We start from the raw sequence: 15,716 nt of genomic DNA, 5'->3' as shown, positions 1-15,716 counted from the left end.
GGAAGGGAAGGGGCCCCGCCCACCTACCTCTCACGGAACCACTCCTTGGGGTGAGAGAAGTCCGGGCTGGTACCGTTTCCACTGATGTCTTTCGGCCAGGCCTCGCTCAGGTACTTGGTGGTCTCGTGGGTGCTGTCCAGGTGGTCCTGCAGGTGGTCCTGGGGCCGCTGCTCAGCCGGCCCCCCGGGCTTGATCTCCCAGCCGTCTGGGGGCTCCACGGGCAGCAGGGTGCTGCGGCCATCCTCCCACGAGCCTGCCCCCTCATCGTAGAACAGGAGGCTCCGGGAGGGCACTGGACAGAGAGCTGACGGTGAGCCTCCGGGCCGAGCCTCCCCACTCCCAGCCACATTCCTGGCCCAGCAGTGAAGTACGAGGGCCTGAGTCAGAACCCCAACTCTAACACTGCCCTTGGGTATGACCTCTGGTGTCTTAGGCCTTTGCTTTAGCCTTTCTGAGCCTCAGTTTGCTCCTCCATAAAGTAGGCATACTAGGGTCGAGCTCGTGTAGATGTGGTTTGAGACCGTTATGGACAAAGTGATTGAAACTGTTCAGTAAGAACTCCGAGAAAGTAGTTCTTCCCAAGCAGAGGGTACCAGGGTGGGGTATCTGAGAACTGGGTTCTTTTTTTTTTTTTTTTTTTTAAGATTTTATTTATTTATTTGACAGATAGAGATCACAAGTAGGCAGAGAGAGAGAGAAGAGGAAGCAGGCTCCCTGCAGAGCAGACAGCCCGATGTGGGGCTCGATCCCAGGACCCTGGGATCATGACCTGAGCTGAAGGCAGCGGCTTAACCCACTGAGCCACTCAGGCGCCCCTGAGAACTGGGTTCTAATCCTACTTCCACTACTCACTTCCTCTGAGACCTTGAATTAAAATCCTGCCATTTTTCTTTTTTTTGGAGATTTTATTTTTTTGAGAATGAGCACAAGGTGGGTTCGGGCGGGGGATGTGGAACAGCAAATTCCCCCCTGAGCAGGGAGTCCAAGTGGGGGGTGGTGAGGGGGGCTTAGATAAAGGCGTAAGCCCCAGAGCTACCCTGGCTCCCTCTTCCCTGTTCTAGGCCCTAGTGTGCCCTTCAGGAAAATGAAGGAAAAGTAAACAGTTTGTTGGATATCTACCCTGTGCTAGGCATTGTGCAAAGCCCTTTGACCTGTATATCAAATAACGAGCATCTCACAGAAACTTCTGGAAAGGGGATATTCTTAGGCCTGTTCCAGAGAACAGGTAACTGAGGTTCTAGCTTATCAGGTACTTTGGCCTACGTTGGAAACGAGAGGCAGACCCAGGGCTGCCTGCCTCCAAGATCGACCACCACCTTCCGGGCCCTCAGGCCCTGACCTAAGAGAGTATGTGAAGGACACTCCCTGCCATTGAGCAACGCAGCAGCCCGGAAAGCCAGCCAGCCGGCTCCAGAAGCCATTTCCTACCACAGACACACACACTGGGCCTGCCACCCACTGCATTCTCTCCAAGGGGCTCATTCATTCCCTCCCTTCCTCGGACTCCCTTTGTTCATCCACACTGGCCCCACCCCCCCACTTCCCTCCCTTCCTCTCCTCGGCTTCCTCTACCTCCAAATACCCCAGGGCGCCCCTGGCCTTGGAAAACCGGATATGTGACTTTCTCGACTCTCACACCCCCAGGGCCCACCTCCCTCTGCAACTGTCCTGTCTCCTCTAAGGCCACGCTTGTCCAGGGAGTGGTTTTGGCTAGCCACCTCCACTTCCTCTTCCTCTAACCCTCCCCACCCCTTCCTCCTTTCAAGGCCCTGATGGTCTAGCTCATTCTCCCTGCCTATCCCTCCTTCTTGAATCCTACTCCTCACCTTCCTCTCTGACCCCCATCTCTTTCCTCTTCCTCCTCCTGTCCTGCCTGATGATTCGTTTCTGGTAGACGATGTGACCGTTAGAACATTCCTCCGTACGTCTACCTGAAACACCTTCTGTTTCTGGCAGTCCGGACTATTTGCTGTCTCCTTGCCACCCACCTAGTGTACCTTTTCTTGCCCCCTGGTAAGGTCTTCAAAAAGGGAGGTGATGCACTCAATGAGTAAGCGCCTGCTGTGTACCAGACCCTGTGCTAAGAGTGTGTGTTCCCTGTGCCATTTAGTTGTGACAACCACCATGCTTGGGGAGTGCAGAACTGGGACTTCCGTTTTTCAGGTGAAGACACAAAAGCTTAGGGAGCTCAAGACATGTGTCCAAGGTCAAGCAGTTAGCAAGCGGCAATGGCAGACATGACAAACTTTGAGGCCCCATGCTCTTAATCACCATCGGTCCCCCGCAGGGTGATAACTACCTGAGCTCCCACCACGGCTGCCCCTCCTCTGCCGTGCTTCACATCCTGGCATTCCTTAACACGATGCTTCAGCCACCACTGTCTGATCAGAAAGTGCCCTTGAACCCAAACTCATGTGCTATCCCAGTCCTGAAATGCTAATTGTTCCTGGCAGATGCCCTTTAACCACTGGCACTATAATTCATGGGGGCCGGGGGGTGGGGGGAGCGGCAGTAGGGTGGGAACATTCCTGCTGTCCCCTAATTACCCCCCAACCCCTGCAGGCCACTCTTGGGTGGGCTGGGAGATCAGGGAGCCTGCGGCGTAGCCCCAATTCTACAACTAACGTTGAATAAATCATGGACCCATTGGGGGCCTCAGTTTCCCCATCTGCAAAACCAAGAGGTAGAATAAGATGTCGCCAACCCGGAACCCGCCTGGCTCCTGTCTTGTATCTGGCTGATGCCCAGACGTTGGGACTGATGGAGGATGGCCTGGCCGAGAGCACTCACTCTGACTGGCTGTGTATACGCTGTCATCAGCCACGGGATCTTCCTTCACAGTCTGGGAGCTGGAGGAGAACTCAGGGAGGCAGGGCACAAGGGAGCCCAGCACCAGAACGAAGCACAAGGCTGCCACCTGGTAGTGGAGAGAGCGGGGGTCAGAGCAGGTTGGGGGAGGGTGCAACGCCTGCCACCCCCAATTCTTCTCCCCCAAAACAATAGGTATAAAAAGCCTGGTATTTTTCCAAGAAAGCAGCACTCAGAGCCAACCACCTCCTAGATGTGCGGTCTTCTCCCCTTGTTGGAGAAGGTGGAGGAGGCTGCTCAGGCCATCTCAGCCCCTCAGGGGCCACCACAGGCAGTGTCAGAAAAAGAGGGAAGTAGTCAACATGGATATCACCTATAAGGTGGGAGATCAGGACAGGGAGAAAGGAATAGGGGGGGCCTGGGGGGGACAAAGGAGGGGGACAGAGCATCACACCAGATTTTCAGCAGGACGAGGAAGAGTCACACATCCGGAACTAAGCCAGGCCCATGCAGTGCCTGACACCAGACAGCATGAGGATCTCAGAGGCCCCAGGGAGTGATCAGCCTGGAGGTATCAGGCTGCACATTCCTAAGACAGTGTGCAGAACCTGCAGATGCCTGAACCACACCCTGCACATTCTTTTGGGTTTCTAGAGATTTGCTCAGCCTTCTCCGCACTCACTATTCATTCCAGTAAGAAAGAACCAAGTGTCTCCCAACCTTGTGTCTCCCTAAGCCCTTTCCCCCTTAGGGTATAGAAGCTGCCTCCTCAAGGGACTCGCCCTACCTCCTAACTGGGTTCGTGTGCGTTGCTGCACATCCACATTGTGTTAGAACTGGTCAGGGAAGGTCATGTTCTAGAAGGCTCCATGCGCTTGGTGAAAGAGGCTGGGGTCTTCAAGAGCCAGCCCAGCAGGCACTAGGGTGGTGTACCCTGGTCGTGTTGCCCAACCCTCAGAGCTCTGCCTGCCTTTCTAGAAAGCCAGCCTGGGGAACACTTGTCCTTGCGTGGCCCTGTGGTGAGGGTAAAGCACCTACCATGAGGCAGGTCCCAGTCTGGGTGGCGGCCATCTTGTAAGGTCTTGAGATCTTGTTGGTGACCAGAGTCTGGAGCTTCTGCAGCTGCTGGAGCAGGGTCCTGAAGAAGGCACAGTGGTCACCCAGCAGGCTCTGTACCAGCAGGCATCTCTGCCTCCTGGAACTTTCCCAGAGAGGGAAAGTTGGCTTCCACACCAGGTGCCCATTTCGGTCAAGACAGAAAAGGTCACCTTCCGGGTGACCTCTCTGTGGTGTGGCCTGGGGAACCTGGGGCCTATATTGGGGTGAATTTTCTGGGTCACCTTATGGGAGCTCAGGAGTGCTCTGTGGTGATCCTTGCCAAAGTGGGTTTGGAAGGTCTGCCCCACCTGGGCTGAGGTCACCTTTATCTTCACCTACACCAGTCACAGCTACATTGACTTTCGTTCCTTTGTACCCCACGACTGCCAGAACGGATAAGAAAGCCATGTCTGGCAGGTGTCTAGTGTGTAGAGAGGGTCCAGTAAATAGTAGGTACCATTTTGGTTAATTTTGTCACTGTTGCTTTTATCCCGGCACCTGTAGCATCTTATTTCTGTTCGTGGATTTCCACGTCAGTCTCCTTCACTAACTGTGGGCTCCCTGAGGGCTAGGACTGGGTCCCACCCAACGTGGAGCCCTCTGGGCACACACAGGGGGTGCTCAGCCAGTGCCTGGCCAACTATAGTTTAACTCTCTTTCCTCCACCTAGCCGGCCAGTGGGGCTGCAGTTACCAGAATGTACAGCAGGTGGCGAAATAGCTCCAAGGGCCTGGCCCTATTTTGGGCCAAGAGAGGAATCTGGCCAGAGGTAGAGGGGTGAGGGGTGTGGGCCCCCGCCCCCCTTCCCTGAGTGGAGGGCATTCTTCAGGTCAATTAGGGGGAGTGGCTGGATCCTGCTGGAGAAGCTGGGGGAGAAGGAAGGAAAGAAGGAGAAAGCGTTCTGTTGAGTACTGGTTAAGTACCAACTGTCGTCTCTTGTCCTTTCAATTTACCCCAGCAAATAATTATTAGAGACCTACTGTGGGCTCATGGCGAGGCACTATCAAGAATTCAGAATAACCATTAAAAAAAAAAAAAAGAGGAGAAGAAAAGCTAACATGAATTGAGCATTCCTAAATGCCAAGCACAGAGCTGGGCCTTTTACCTGCACTGTGTCATTGAATCTTCCTAAGAATCCTGGGAGATAGAGCTTCTATCGTCCCCTTTTAGATAAAGCAACCGGGGACCAGAGAGCTTTAATGGTTTTCGCAGGATCACAAAAATGGCAGAGTGGGATTAAAAAACCCAGGCTGTGACTTTAGGCAGCTGCTACGCGCTGGGCCCCATACTGAGGTTTCTCAAATGAAACAGTGCCTGTGAATCACGGAAAGATCTTGGTGAAAGGCATATTCTGATTCTACAAGTTGGGGTGGGGGTGGGGAGAGTTCCCAGATCCTGTGGTTCTTACAAGCCCCAGGTGGTGCGGATGCTGCTTGTTGGTGAGAAGAGCTTGGAGTGGCAAGCACCGTGCCAGGGGTTCTAACGTTAGGGCTCTAACGTTAGGGTACGTCAACATCACCTGGAGGGCTTAGTAAAACACAGATTGCTGAGCCCTCCCAGGAGTTCCTGATTCAGTAGGCTGGCTCCAGGCCTGAAAATCAGCATTTCCAATAGTTCCCAGGCCTGGGGAATTCCGCTTTGAAGGCCACCGCCCTATACCAACTCATTTAAGCGGCTCACCTGCCCTGTCAGGTGTCTAGACCTATGCCAAGATGAAGAAGGATGGGAAGCCAGGGGTCCCAAGCTGCAGGGTTCCATGTTTCTGGGGTTCCTGTCATCCTGAACTCAGCAATCTGGCCTGTCTCCTGCCTATGCCAGAGCCGGAGAAGGACAGGGATCATGGACGATGCAGGGGGCACTACCTACCTGTTGGCATTCTCCAGGGTCTCTACCTTCTTCCACAGTTCGTTGTTCTCTGATGTAAATGTCTCCACCCTGAGGGGGCCAAGCAGACACAAGCTCAGGGGCAGTCCCCAGGTTCACTGCTGCCCCCTCTGCACCGCCCACCCCTCCCTGAGCGCCCCCCCATCCCCACTCCTGCTCTGGTGCCCTTGGAACGAGCACTGGGGAGAGGGGCAGGTGGGGAGTGGGTCCCAGGCCCGCCACCCTGCTCAGAATGCTTACTTCTTTTCTAGACATTCCACGTACTCCTTCTTCTTACGGCGGCTCTCCTGGGCCGAGATCTAGAGGGGGAGGTCCCAAAACAGGGGTTACCACAGCCACATAGCCATTTCCGGGGGGCCCCACAATTTTAGGGCTGTTATCACCAGGGGAGCTGAGGCACCCATCCACCAAGGAAGCAGGAAGCAGCCCTGGGGCAGGGCCAGGGTCCAGCTCATGCCTTACCTTATTCTTGATTTTTCTCCGGACCCTCTTTAAGGCCTTTTCTTCGGCTTTGGTGAGGGGGAGTTTTGTGGGGATGGGGTAGCCCTCAGCAATCAGGGTGCGTTTCTCCTCCTCGGTCAGGAGCAGTGGCCCTGATGTCCCTTGTAGTTTCTGTGGGAAGTCAGACATGCTGGTTAGGAACCAGACAGCCCTGGGTGCAAATCCAAGCTCTGCCACAGACTCTGCGTGACTCAAGGAAGGCATTGACTCTCTCAGCCTCGGTTTCCTAATCTGAGATAAGGTGGACTCGGATTAAATCCGCTAACATGTAGCAACAGTGCTGGGAGCCCTTAGGTGCTCAGTATATTATCTCAGGGTGGGCGTAGGGGCCCCCCAGACCCCATCCTGGAATCCACAGCCTCAAAGCTTACCTGTTTGGAGCCACTAGACAGCAAGCCTTTTACCTGCACTATGATCTTTGCTTGGGAGGCTCCCCACAGGACTCAGCTCCATGTTTCCCGGGGCAATTTTGGGCCTCCTGAGCACCACTCCCCAAGCAGTGCTCCTTGGAGCCGGCCTGAGCCATCCCCGGTAATGTGGAGTTCTAGTCCTGCCTCTAGTCCCTGCCACAGTGGGGATTCGGCAGCTTCTTGGACTTCTCTACCTGTTTCCTCTTTACCCCAGAGCAGGATGAAAAGATTCTCACTCTCATCTGCTGGGCACACACCTCTCTGAATGCTTGTGGGGATGGGGACCATCAGGGTTGGGGGTTCCAGACCCTTCATCGCTGCTCGCGTGCTGGGTGGACTTACTCAATCCCTCACCTCTAGGGCCAGCCCGCCCCCAGCTGCTTACGTGAGGGGCGGTGAGAAGGGGGGAAGTGGAGATGGCCGTGGACGAGCGGGCCATGGGCCGGACAGGGCTGGAGGGGGGCAGAGAGCGGGGACTCTGGGAGCCGTCACTGTCGCTGCCGTGGCTGCTGGGGGGCGTCAGAGGCATCTGCACCAGGTCCTCTGGGGAGAGCAGGGGGAATCCAGGTTAGCAGGGTTGCAGCCCACCTCTGCTCGGACATGAGAGGTCAGCCAGGTGCCCCCGACACTGTGGGGGACGGAACACTGGGGCCTTGACCAGCTATCCCATCAGAAGCTCCTCTGCCATGTCAGAAAGTTAAGCTAACATCCTGGAAGTTCATTTCTGAATGCCAGCCCGTCTCCATCGCCACAGAAGCCTGGCTCCTTTAAGCCCGGTCCCTGGTGTGACTATCATGGAAGCCAGATTCTCGAAGTCCCTCCCCCTCCCTGACTTCACAGGGTCCAGGCCCTTGGGAGCCTCCACTGGTAACCCCAGAGGGGACTGGAGTTTGCCCACAGCCAGACCCACGGGGATCAGGCGGGGCAAGCAACAGCCTCTGTCACTTCCTTTTTCCCACTGCCAAACATCAGCCACAGCAATCCCAGGGTTTCCACTTCCAACTTGAGTGTGACAGGACAGCAGGCACTGGGCTCTAAGCAGACCAGCCAAGAGCCCTTGCAGTCCGAAGCCTCCCCTCCCCACTGCTGCTGTGTGGCCAAGGCATCAGGAAGACACGCTGTAGGTGGTCAGAGAAAGGCCTGGGTAGAGCCACGAGGACCGAGAGCCCAGGTGCAGGGAGAGCTCCCAGGACAGCACAGAAAGCCCTGATCATTGTGGAGCGGGCTGAGGCTCCAGAGGAACAGCCACGTCCTTCCAGACTCTGCCTCGAGCTGCCCCCCTGGAGGAGTCCTCTCTCTCTCCCTGGACTTTCATTTGCCTCTTAAGAATGCCATAATGTAAAGAGCCTGGAATATGGAGTCAGGGGGCCTGAGTTCAAGTTCTGCTGTCATGTGCCCCAGGTGTGTGACCTGTAGTCATATTTATTAACCCCTTCCAGCCTCACTTCCCTGCTGGAAGGGAATGAATGGACTGCAGGGAGCCACGAGGACACAATGAGCTCATGTCTGTGAAGATGCCTTACGGATTGAAGAGTGCTTTACAACATGATGTGTTTTCATGATGGCCCCTTCCTACCTTCTGTGAATCTTCTCTCTGAGGAAGGGAGCAATGGGAGGGCGAAGCTTGGGTCGTATTCATCTTTCTAAACCTTGTGCTACTCAGCCCGGAGCCTGATACACAGTACATGCTCAATGAATGTTTGATGAATTAATGAGATAGGGTTGGAAAGATTTGGTCAGCCTGTTCTTCTTCTGGCCAATTCAAGAAGCTTTCTCTGTTCCCTTCTCCCCTGTCAGATCTAGGGATGTGCCCCCACAGCCTCCTGGAAAGTCTGCCATCTTTAACCCATACCTGTGCTATGAAATTGGCCCTCACTACTCTGTGATCTACTGGCACAGGACCTGTCTTCTGTCTCTGCTTCCTGGTACACAGTACATGCTCAATGAATGTTTGATGAATTAATGAGATAGGGTTGGAAAGATTTGGTCAGCCTGTTCTTCTTCTGGTCAATTCAAGAAGCTTTCTCTGTTCCCTTCTCCCCTGTCAGATCTGGGGATGTGCCCCCACAGCCTCCTGGAAAGTCTGCCATCTTTAACCCATACCTGTGCTATGAAATTGGCCCTCACTACTCTGTGATCTACTGGCACAGGACCTGTCTTCTGTCTCTGCTTCCTGAGACATGCCCAACGAACTCTTTTGGCCCTTGGGAGGGATGAATGAATGGGTGGACGGATGGATGGATGGGTGACCACAGAGTGGGCTTCCATTAGTGAATGACAGTAGGGGGATTAGCTAACAGGGTGAGGGTGTCAATAACAGAGATGACAGTTGTAGACTAGGTAAAAAGGGAGCTGGATGGTTGGAAAGTGCACAGGGCAGGGAGGAAAGGGTATTCTGGAGAGATATGGGGGCTGTTGAGGGAGATGGATGGGCTGGGCCAAAGGATGCTGTCTGCCCAAGACTGGAAAGAAAGAGTCCCTCTCTAGACACACTTACCCGGTGTCACTTTGAGGAACTGATTCACCTCCTGGGGCTCTGCTTTGATCACTGGCAGCTGAGTCATCTCTCCTGGGGCCTGAGGAAGAGACAGGTCCAGCTCCATCAGCTGCCCCTGGGGCTGTCCCCACCATGCCATTCAACCTCCCACCCTCCCTAGGACTGGCGGTCTGCTCTGCACAATTAAGGAGGTGGATAGACCCAGGGTTCTGGGCACAGCCCAGACGGAGGAGAGGCAAGTTCTGAGGCTTCGAGAAGTCGAGTCAGACCTAAGAGAAGAGAATGATAGCTAAGTAGCTAGTGTAGTTTAGACCTAAGCTTGGAGAAGGAGGGCTTCTTGTGGCTTCCAAGGGCAAGGCCATCTCTTTAATGGAAGCTGCTCTTTGCTGACTCTGAAGGTCACAGGCCTTGGTATATGGGTTGCCAAGAGGAGAAAAGTAATGCCTGGCACATTGTTGCTGTTCAGTGAATGGCAACAGTAGCGCCGATGAAGAAGGCCTGAACTGGCTGGGGGCGCGGGGTGAGCTCTCTAGGCAGCTGAACCTTGAAAGGAGTCTTGAAGTATAAACAGGAACGTTCCAGATAAAGGACAAGACAGGTGGTAAGTGAAATGAAAGGAATTCCCATCTGCAAAGGCCCAAGGGGCTAGAGAGCATGGCTGGCTCTGGAATCTGCAGGTATTTGGGGGTGTCCAGAGTGTAGGGGTGTGCCAGGAGGGAGTGGTAGGAAACAAGAGCAGAAGACCTGGCCAGGGGGTGGGGTGGTGGTGGTGGTAGGATTCACAGAAGGTAGAAAGGGACCAGGCAACGAAGTCTGAAACAATAAGGAGTCCCTGATGGGGTGTATCGCAAGGGACTGACAGAACTAGATTTATGTTTTAAACAAACACGCACTGCTATTTCTTTATGTTCCAACTTGCTGTTCCAGAAAGGGCATCAAGAACATGCATGGCCTACTAGGTATTTACCCCAAAGATACAGAGTAGTGATCTGAAGGGGCACGTGCACCCCAATGTTTATAGCAGCAATGTCCACAATAGCCTAACTAAGGAAAGAGCCTAGATGTCCATTGATAGCTGAATGGATAAAGAAGATGTGATATATATGTGTGTGTATATATATACACACACACACATACATACATACCATGGAATATTACTCAGCTATAAAAAAATAAATCTTGCTATTTGCAACATGGATAGAATTAGAAGGAATTATGCTATGCAAATAAGTCAATCAGAGGAAAACAATTATCATAGGATTTCACTCATATGCAGTATTTAAGAAAGAAAACGGGAGCATAGGGTAAGGGAGGGAAAAATGAAACAAGATGAAATCAGAGAGGGAGACAAACCACAGGAGACTCTTAACCATGGGAAACAAATGGAGGGCTGCTGGAGGGGAGGGGGAGAGGGGATAGGGTCACTGGGTGATGGACATTAAGAAGGGCATGTGATGTAGTGACCACTGGGTGTTACATGCAACTGATGAATCACCGACCTCTACCTCTGGTACTAATAATACATTATGTGTTAATGAATTGAATTTAAAAAAAGAACATGCTTGGCTTCCTATACACGATTCTCAATATGCATCTAACTGGTTCTCTCTTTGTGGAAGGCGCCGTGTTTTGGGGTGCTGGATTTCAGGGCTGAGTCTCTCTTTTGGGTCCACAGCCAGCAGAGAGAGGCCATGACACTGTGGGTGCGACACAGAGCCTCCAATGTAGGCAGATGAGTAAGAATCACAGAAGGTTCAAGTTGGCAGGGACCTTGGAGAGTCTCTGGTCTACATCCCAGCTCAGCCCTCAGGGGACAGAGAAGGCACTGTGATGCGGGAGGGTGTGTCCCCCAGCCTATTACCGACAATGCCAGCTTCTGGTTCCTGGACCTTCCACAAGGGCATGGTGCTCTTACTAGAGTGGAAAGTGTGGGCTTCTGAGACTTGGAGGCCAATTTTGGAATGCGGTTCATTATTTCCGCGTGTGGGATTTTTGTTTTTGTTTTTTTAGAGAGGGGGGAGAGAGGTGGGGGAGGGATAGAGGGGGGGGGCTCTTAAGCAGGTTTGATCTCACGACCTGGAAATCATGACCTGAGCAGAAACCAAGAGTGGGATGCTTAACTAACTGAGCCACCCAGGCGCCCTGCAGCTCGTTATTTCTCACTGTGTGATTCTGGGCAAGTCCCTTAGCTCCTTGAGCCTCAGTTTCCCTCTCTGAGGCACGTGCCCCGCCTCCCGAGGCTGGCTCTCACTGCTGCTGCGCCTTCCTTTCCTGCTTTGGCAAGGCCTGAGGAGTCGCTGAGCCATCCTGGAGATGGTCACAAAAGATCCTCCGTCTTTGCAAGGGGCCCTTGGTCCTCTGGGTCAGTGGGGGGCGGGTGGGTAGGAAGGGGCTAATCTTGGCCTTGGGCTGCATACATTTTGATCAGGTGAGATGTGTGGCCAGCAGGGGGCAGAGCCAGTCAAACCTCAAATGTAGGCATTTCAAGCAGGCCCTTACATTGTAGACTCAGGGCTTGGAGCCCCTTAGAGGCAGTTCATGCTCCCATTTTACAGATCAGAAAGCTGAGGAAGAAAGAGAAGGGCAACATGCCCAGAGCACAAATGAGAGCTGAGCTGGGACCCAGGCAGGGCCCAGAGTCTGGGGCTCGCATTCCCAGAAGGCTCTTCAGATGTTCCTGTTGGATCTAGAGTTGAATGCATATCACGGGGTGGGAGTAGTGGGGGGAGGGGTGGCCTGAATGTATGAGGTAAAAAATATTGATCTCACAAACATATACAACTAAAATACAGTGCAACTGTTGTACTCTCATTTTGGTCTTTCTTTTTTAAAAATCCCGAAACTTTGAGAGAGTTTTCTGACCTGGGCTTTCTCCATCCCTGAGGCCCTGGACCAGGCCCCTGGTGCTCAGCTCTGCCCAGGCCCCTGTCAGCTGCCTTCTGCACACAGCGAGGGCCCCAGCTTCCTCCGAGGGTGCTACAGCTTGTTCCCATTCTAGGACAGGGAAGGGGCGGCCCAAGGGGTCGGCAGAGGCCTGGTGCAAGAGTTCTGACCCTCAGGTTGCTCCCAGTTCACACAGCCCCGGGCTACGCAAGGCTTCCGAGGCCTCTTCCCACAGAGGCCCACTCCCACCCCCACCCCTGGCGTCCCTCCCTCAGCCCCTGGGAACAGTCCTCAGGCTCACCTGGTGGGGGATGGGCAGCCTGGACAGGGGGCTGAGGCCCAGCAGCGGGGGGGCGGCCATGGCGGCAGCAGCGGCCATGGCCGAGGAGGCAGCCAGAGGGTCCACGGGCAGCTCCGGGCTCTGCTCCTGCTTCACCATGACGGAGCACAGTTTGTGTCCCAGCACCCATGCTCCATGTTCCACGTCTGGGGAAGGGGGCAGGACCAGGCTCAGGGGACTCCCTGAGCAGAGGGCTCTGCTGCCCTCCTCCCCCTAGGAGCTGCTCTAGACTGGGCAGGAGAGAGACTAGGGTACAGGCAGGCAAGGGCAGAATGGGGCACTTGCGAGGTAGGCTGGGGCCAGAAAGGTTGGGGGGGTGGGTGGGCATCTACCCCCCCTCAGCAGCTCACAGAGCAGGCAAGGACAACAAATCTGGACCCCTCTTGACTGGCTGTGTGACCTTAGGTAAGTTGCTTAACCTCTCTGAGCCTTAGCTTTTTCATCTGTAGATGTGCCTGGCAAGAGGGAAATGCTCAGTAAATGCTAGCTATTGTTAATAGAATGATTGCTATTCAGTGAACATTTGCTGAGCACTGTGCTAGGCTTTCAGGACCTTGTGAGAGTCGCAAGCAGTTTAGAGCAGCTGGAATGCAAAGGGAAGGGGAAGGTGGGCCCACAGAGGCCAGCAGGGGTAGTGCAGGCTGGGCTCACAGCTGTGACTTTGTCCTAAAGGTAATGGGGGGGGGGAGCACCGAAGGGTTTAAGCATGCTCAGATTTGTAATGTCAAAGAAAATCATGCTGTGTGCGTATGGGGAGGGGCCTGACTGCAGGCAAGATGGAGGCAAAGAGACTCGCAGGAGGCTGATGACATAGTCCAGCAAGAGAAGATGAAGCCTGAGCAAAGGAAGGGACAGTGGGATGAAGGGGAAGGGACATACTGGAGACAGGTTTAGGGAGAATCCACAGGACCTGGTGACGGGTTGGGGGTTAGTGAGGAGGTGGGGGTGGTGAGGCGGTAGGGGTGGGGAGGGCATGTGGGTGGTGAGGTGCGATGCGCAGGTTTCCTAGGGGATGTCCACTTCCTGCCCTCTTAGTGGAGCTCCTGGCCTCACCTGGGCCACAGGGCTGGCAGGCATCACCCCTTTTCCTGAGTAGTGCCTACAGTCCTGCACTCCAAGTCAGCCCTGTGAGCCCCTGGCAGTGGTGAGATGAGGCGGGGGTCTGGGGAGCCGGGATGCAAGGGAAGGACCAGGGTACTCTGGCCTTTGGGGCCTGCTGTGGGTAGAGAGAGGGGGTCAGTGGTGCCCGGTCCCACCTCAGAGATGAGGCCCCACCCTGCTGGGAGCCTGAGTGCCCCAGTTCTGGGCCACAGCCTGCCCCAGGGCTCCAGGAACACCCACAATCTTCCCAAATTACAGGGCCAGCTGTCCGGCCTCCGGGAAGCTACCCCTGCAAAGGGCCCACAGACAAATTGCTCTAAAAATAGACTTGGGGTGGCCAGCCTGGGCCGGCCTAGCGGGGGTGGATGGAGAACCTGCCATGGGAGGAGGTGCACCCCACACGCTGCCCCTCCCCAGGGTGGGGCCTGAGGACCTGCTGATGCGATTTCCAGAAGCTTTCCCGAGAGGCCAGGGCATGCAGGGTTGCTAAGACCTCTGCAGCCCCAGCCCTGAAGCCATCTGAACTCCAGGTGGTGTCCCTGCCCCCACAGAGGTAAGCAGAGTGGGGATGCAGAGTCCCATCTCTGCCCCTGGGGGGATCTCGACCCTCAGAAGCAGCACACACTTCTTGAGCTGAGTGAGGCTCTCAGGCCTCGCTACTTCTGAATTCTTTTATCCCTCCCGATATTCCTATGCGGCAGGCATTATTATTCTTCCCATTTAATAGATGAGAATATTAAGAAACTCATTTGAGACCACTGTCCTCAGAAGAGAAAGCAGAATTAAAAACACTGGTCCCTGGGCCAGCCGCTGAAGTATTAACAAGACTTTAACACTCACAGTGAAAATAGCCACTAATTCTTTTTATATATTATGCGCTGGGCACGCAACTGGGTATTTTATGTACAGATTTAAAAATCCTGGTCAGAATTCCTATGACACATTTATTATCTTCATTTTATAACTGAGGAAACAGACCCAGGGAGATAAAGCAACTTCCTCAAGATCACATGGTGGCTGGGAGAAGCATCCAAACGCACAGCAGAGCCGGATTGGTCCACACCCTGTACCCCATCCGTGCGCGGGCCCTTGAGGCTGGAGGGTGGGGGGCTTGCTTGCTCCCATGTCCCTACCAAGCATTTTACCATGTGTGTGAACATGGTAAAACTCTCCTGAAGAACTTTCTTGAAGCCTCATTTTTCTGAGGGGGGTAGGAAGCTTTCAAGGGATCAGAGAAGGGCACTGCAGGCTGAGATGCCCAGGGGCTTCCTGGAAGAGTCACCCACAAACACCTCTCAGAGGAGTGTGGCCCCCTGCCTTTTTATTCTCTCTCTTATCAAACCCTCCTGGGGGTCCTGGGGTCTGGGCTGTCCCTGGGTTCTGCTACCCTTTCTTACCTTGGGTGGTGTCCTCCATCTTGATGGGCATGAGGGGGCTCTGAGGCGCCGAGTCACCGCTCAGGGAGTAGCTGTGCTCAGCCTGGATGCCTGGGGTGGGGGAGTCCAGTTCCATGTCCAGTAGAGGGCTCTTCTCGTCCAGCACGGGATCATCAAAGAAACTGCTGAACAGGTCGTTGGAGAAGTCCTCCATGTTTTCCGCAAAGTGGTCCAGGTGCTCTGGGAAGTGCTGGGGAAGGAGGAGGGGGAGGGGGCAGTCAGCTTTGTTTGGAAAGGGGGCACACATGCTATTGTAGTGGGGCTCCCAAACCTGCCACCACTGCCACTGTCACTGCAACTTCCCCATTATTCCTCCTGCCATCAGTAACGCCACCACCCTCCCCACTACCCGTGTACCCAGGACCAACTATTATGGGTTCTGTCATGACCATCACCGCTGTCACCACTACCTCTCCCTCTACCCCTGCTTGCCATCTCCCGCCTCACTGTCATTATCCTTAAGGGGAGGGCGCAGTAGCATCCCTGGGCCAGGTGACAGGATACCAGGCTCTCAGTTCTGGCTCCGGGACCTTGGTTCAGTTGCTCAGACTGATTCTCCATCCACCCTACTTCATGGGAAGACTAAAGAGGGTGTGTCTACACCAGCAAGTCTGCATCCTAGAGACGCGTTGGTGACTTTGGTATCTTTCGCTGGAGTGCAAGGTGGGGGATTATCAAGGCTTCTCCTCCCCTCATTAGCATAGTCTGCACCTATCCTTGTGCCTCCAGACTCTGTTCTTCCAGACGTACTTGATGCC

The 15,716-nt window shown here is 54.4% G+C and overlaps 1 protein-coding gene across 1 annotated transcript in view; it reads right to left on the bottom strand.

Moving 5' to 3' along the window:
* CREB3L1 (cAMP responsive element binding protein 3 like 1) overlaps positions 1–15,716 on the bottom strand; it is a 34,472-nt gene that overhangs the window by 875 nt on the left and 17,881 nt on the right. The window contains exons 2-11 of the mRNA XM_044259179.1: positions 14,920–15,148; positions 12,383–12,567; positions 9,199–9,277; positions 7,087–7,244; positions 6,253–6,402; positions 6,031–6,089; positions 5,773–5,841; positions 3,847–3,946; positions 2,791–2,917; positions 28–292 (exon numbers count right to left, since the gene is read on the bottom strand). Of these exons, the coding sequence (XP_044115114.1) occupies positions 28–292; positions 2,791–2,917; positions 3,847–3,946; positions 5,773–5,841; positions 6,031–6,089; positions 6,253–6,402; positions 7,087–7,244; positions 9,199–9,277; positions 12,383–12,567; positions 14,920–15,148 (1,421 nt within the window). The remainder of the gene's footprint in view (positions 1–27; positions 293–2,790; positions 2,918–3,846; positions 3,947–5,772; positions 5,842–6,030; positions 6,090–6,252; positions 6,403–7,086; positions 7,245–9,198; positions 9,278–12,382; positions 12,568–14,919; positions 15,149–15,716) is intronic.

This window comes from Neovison vison, chromosome 7, assembly GCF_020171115.1.
Source record: "Neovison vison isolate M4711 chromosome 7, ASM_NN_V1, whole genome shotgun sequence".
Taxonomy (NCBI): Eukaryota; Metazoa; Chordata; class Mammalia; order Carnivora; family Mustelidae; genus Neogale; species Neogale vison.
This window is presented reverse-complemented; position numbering and strand designations above follow the sequence as displayed.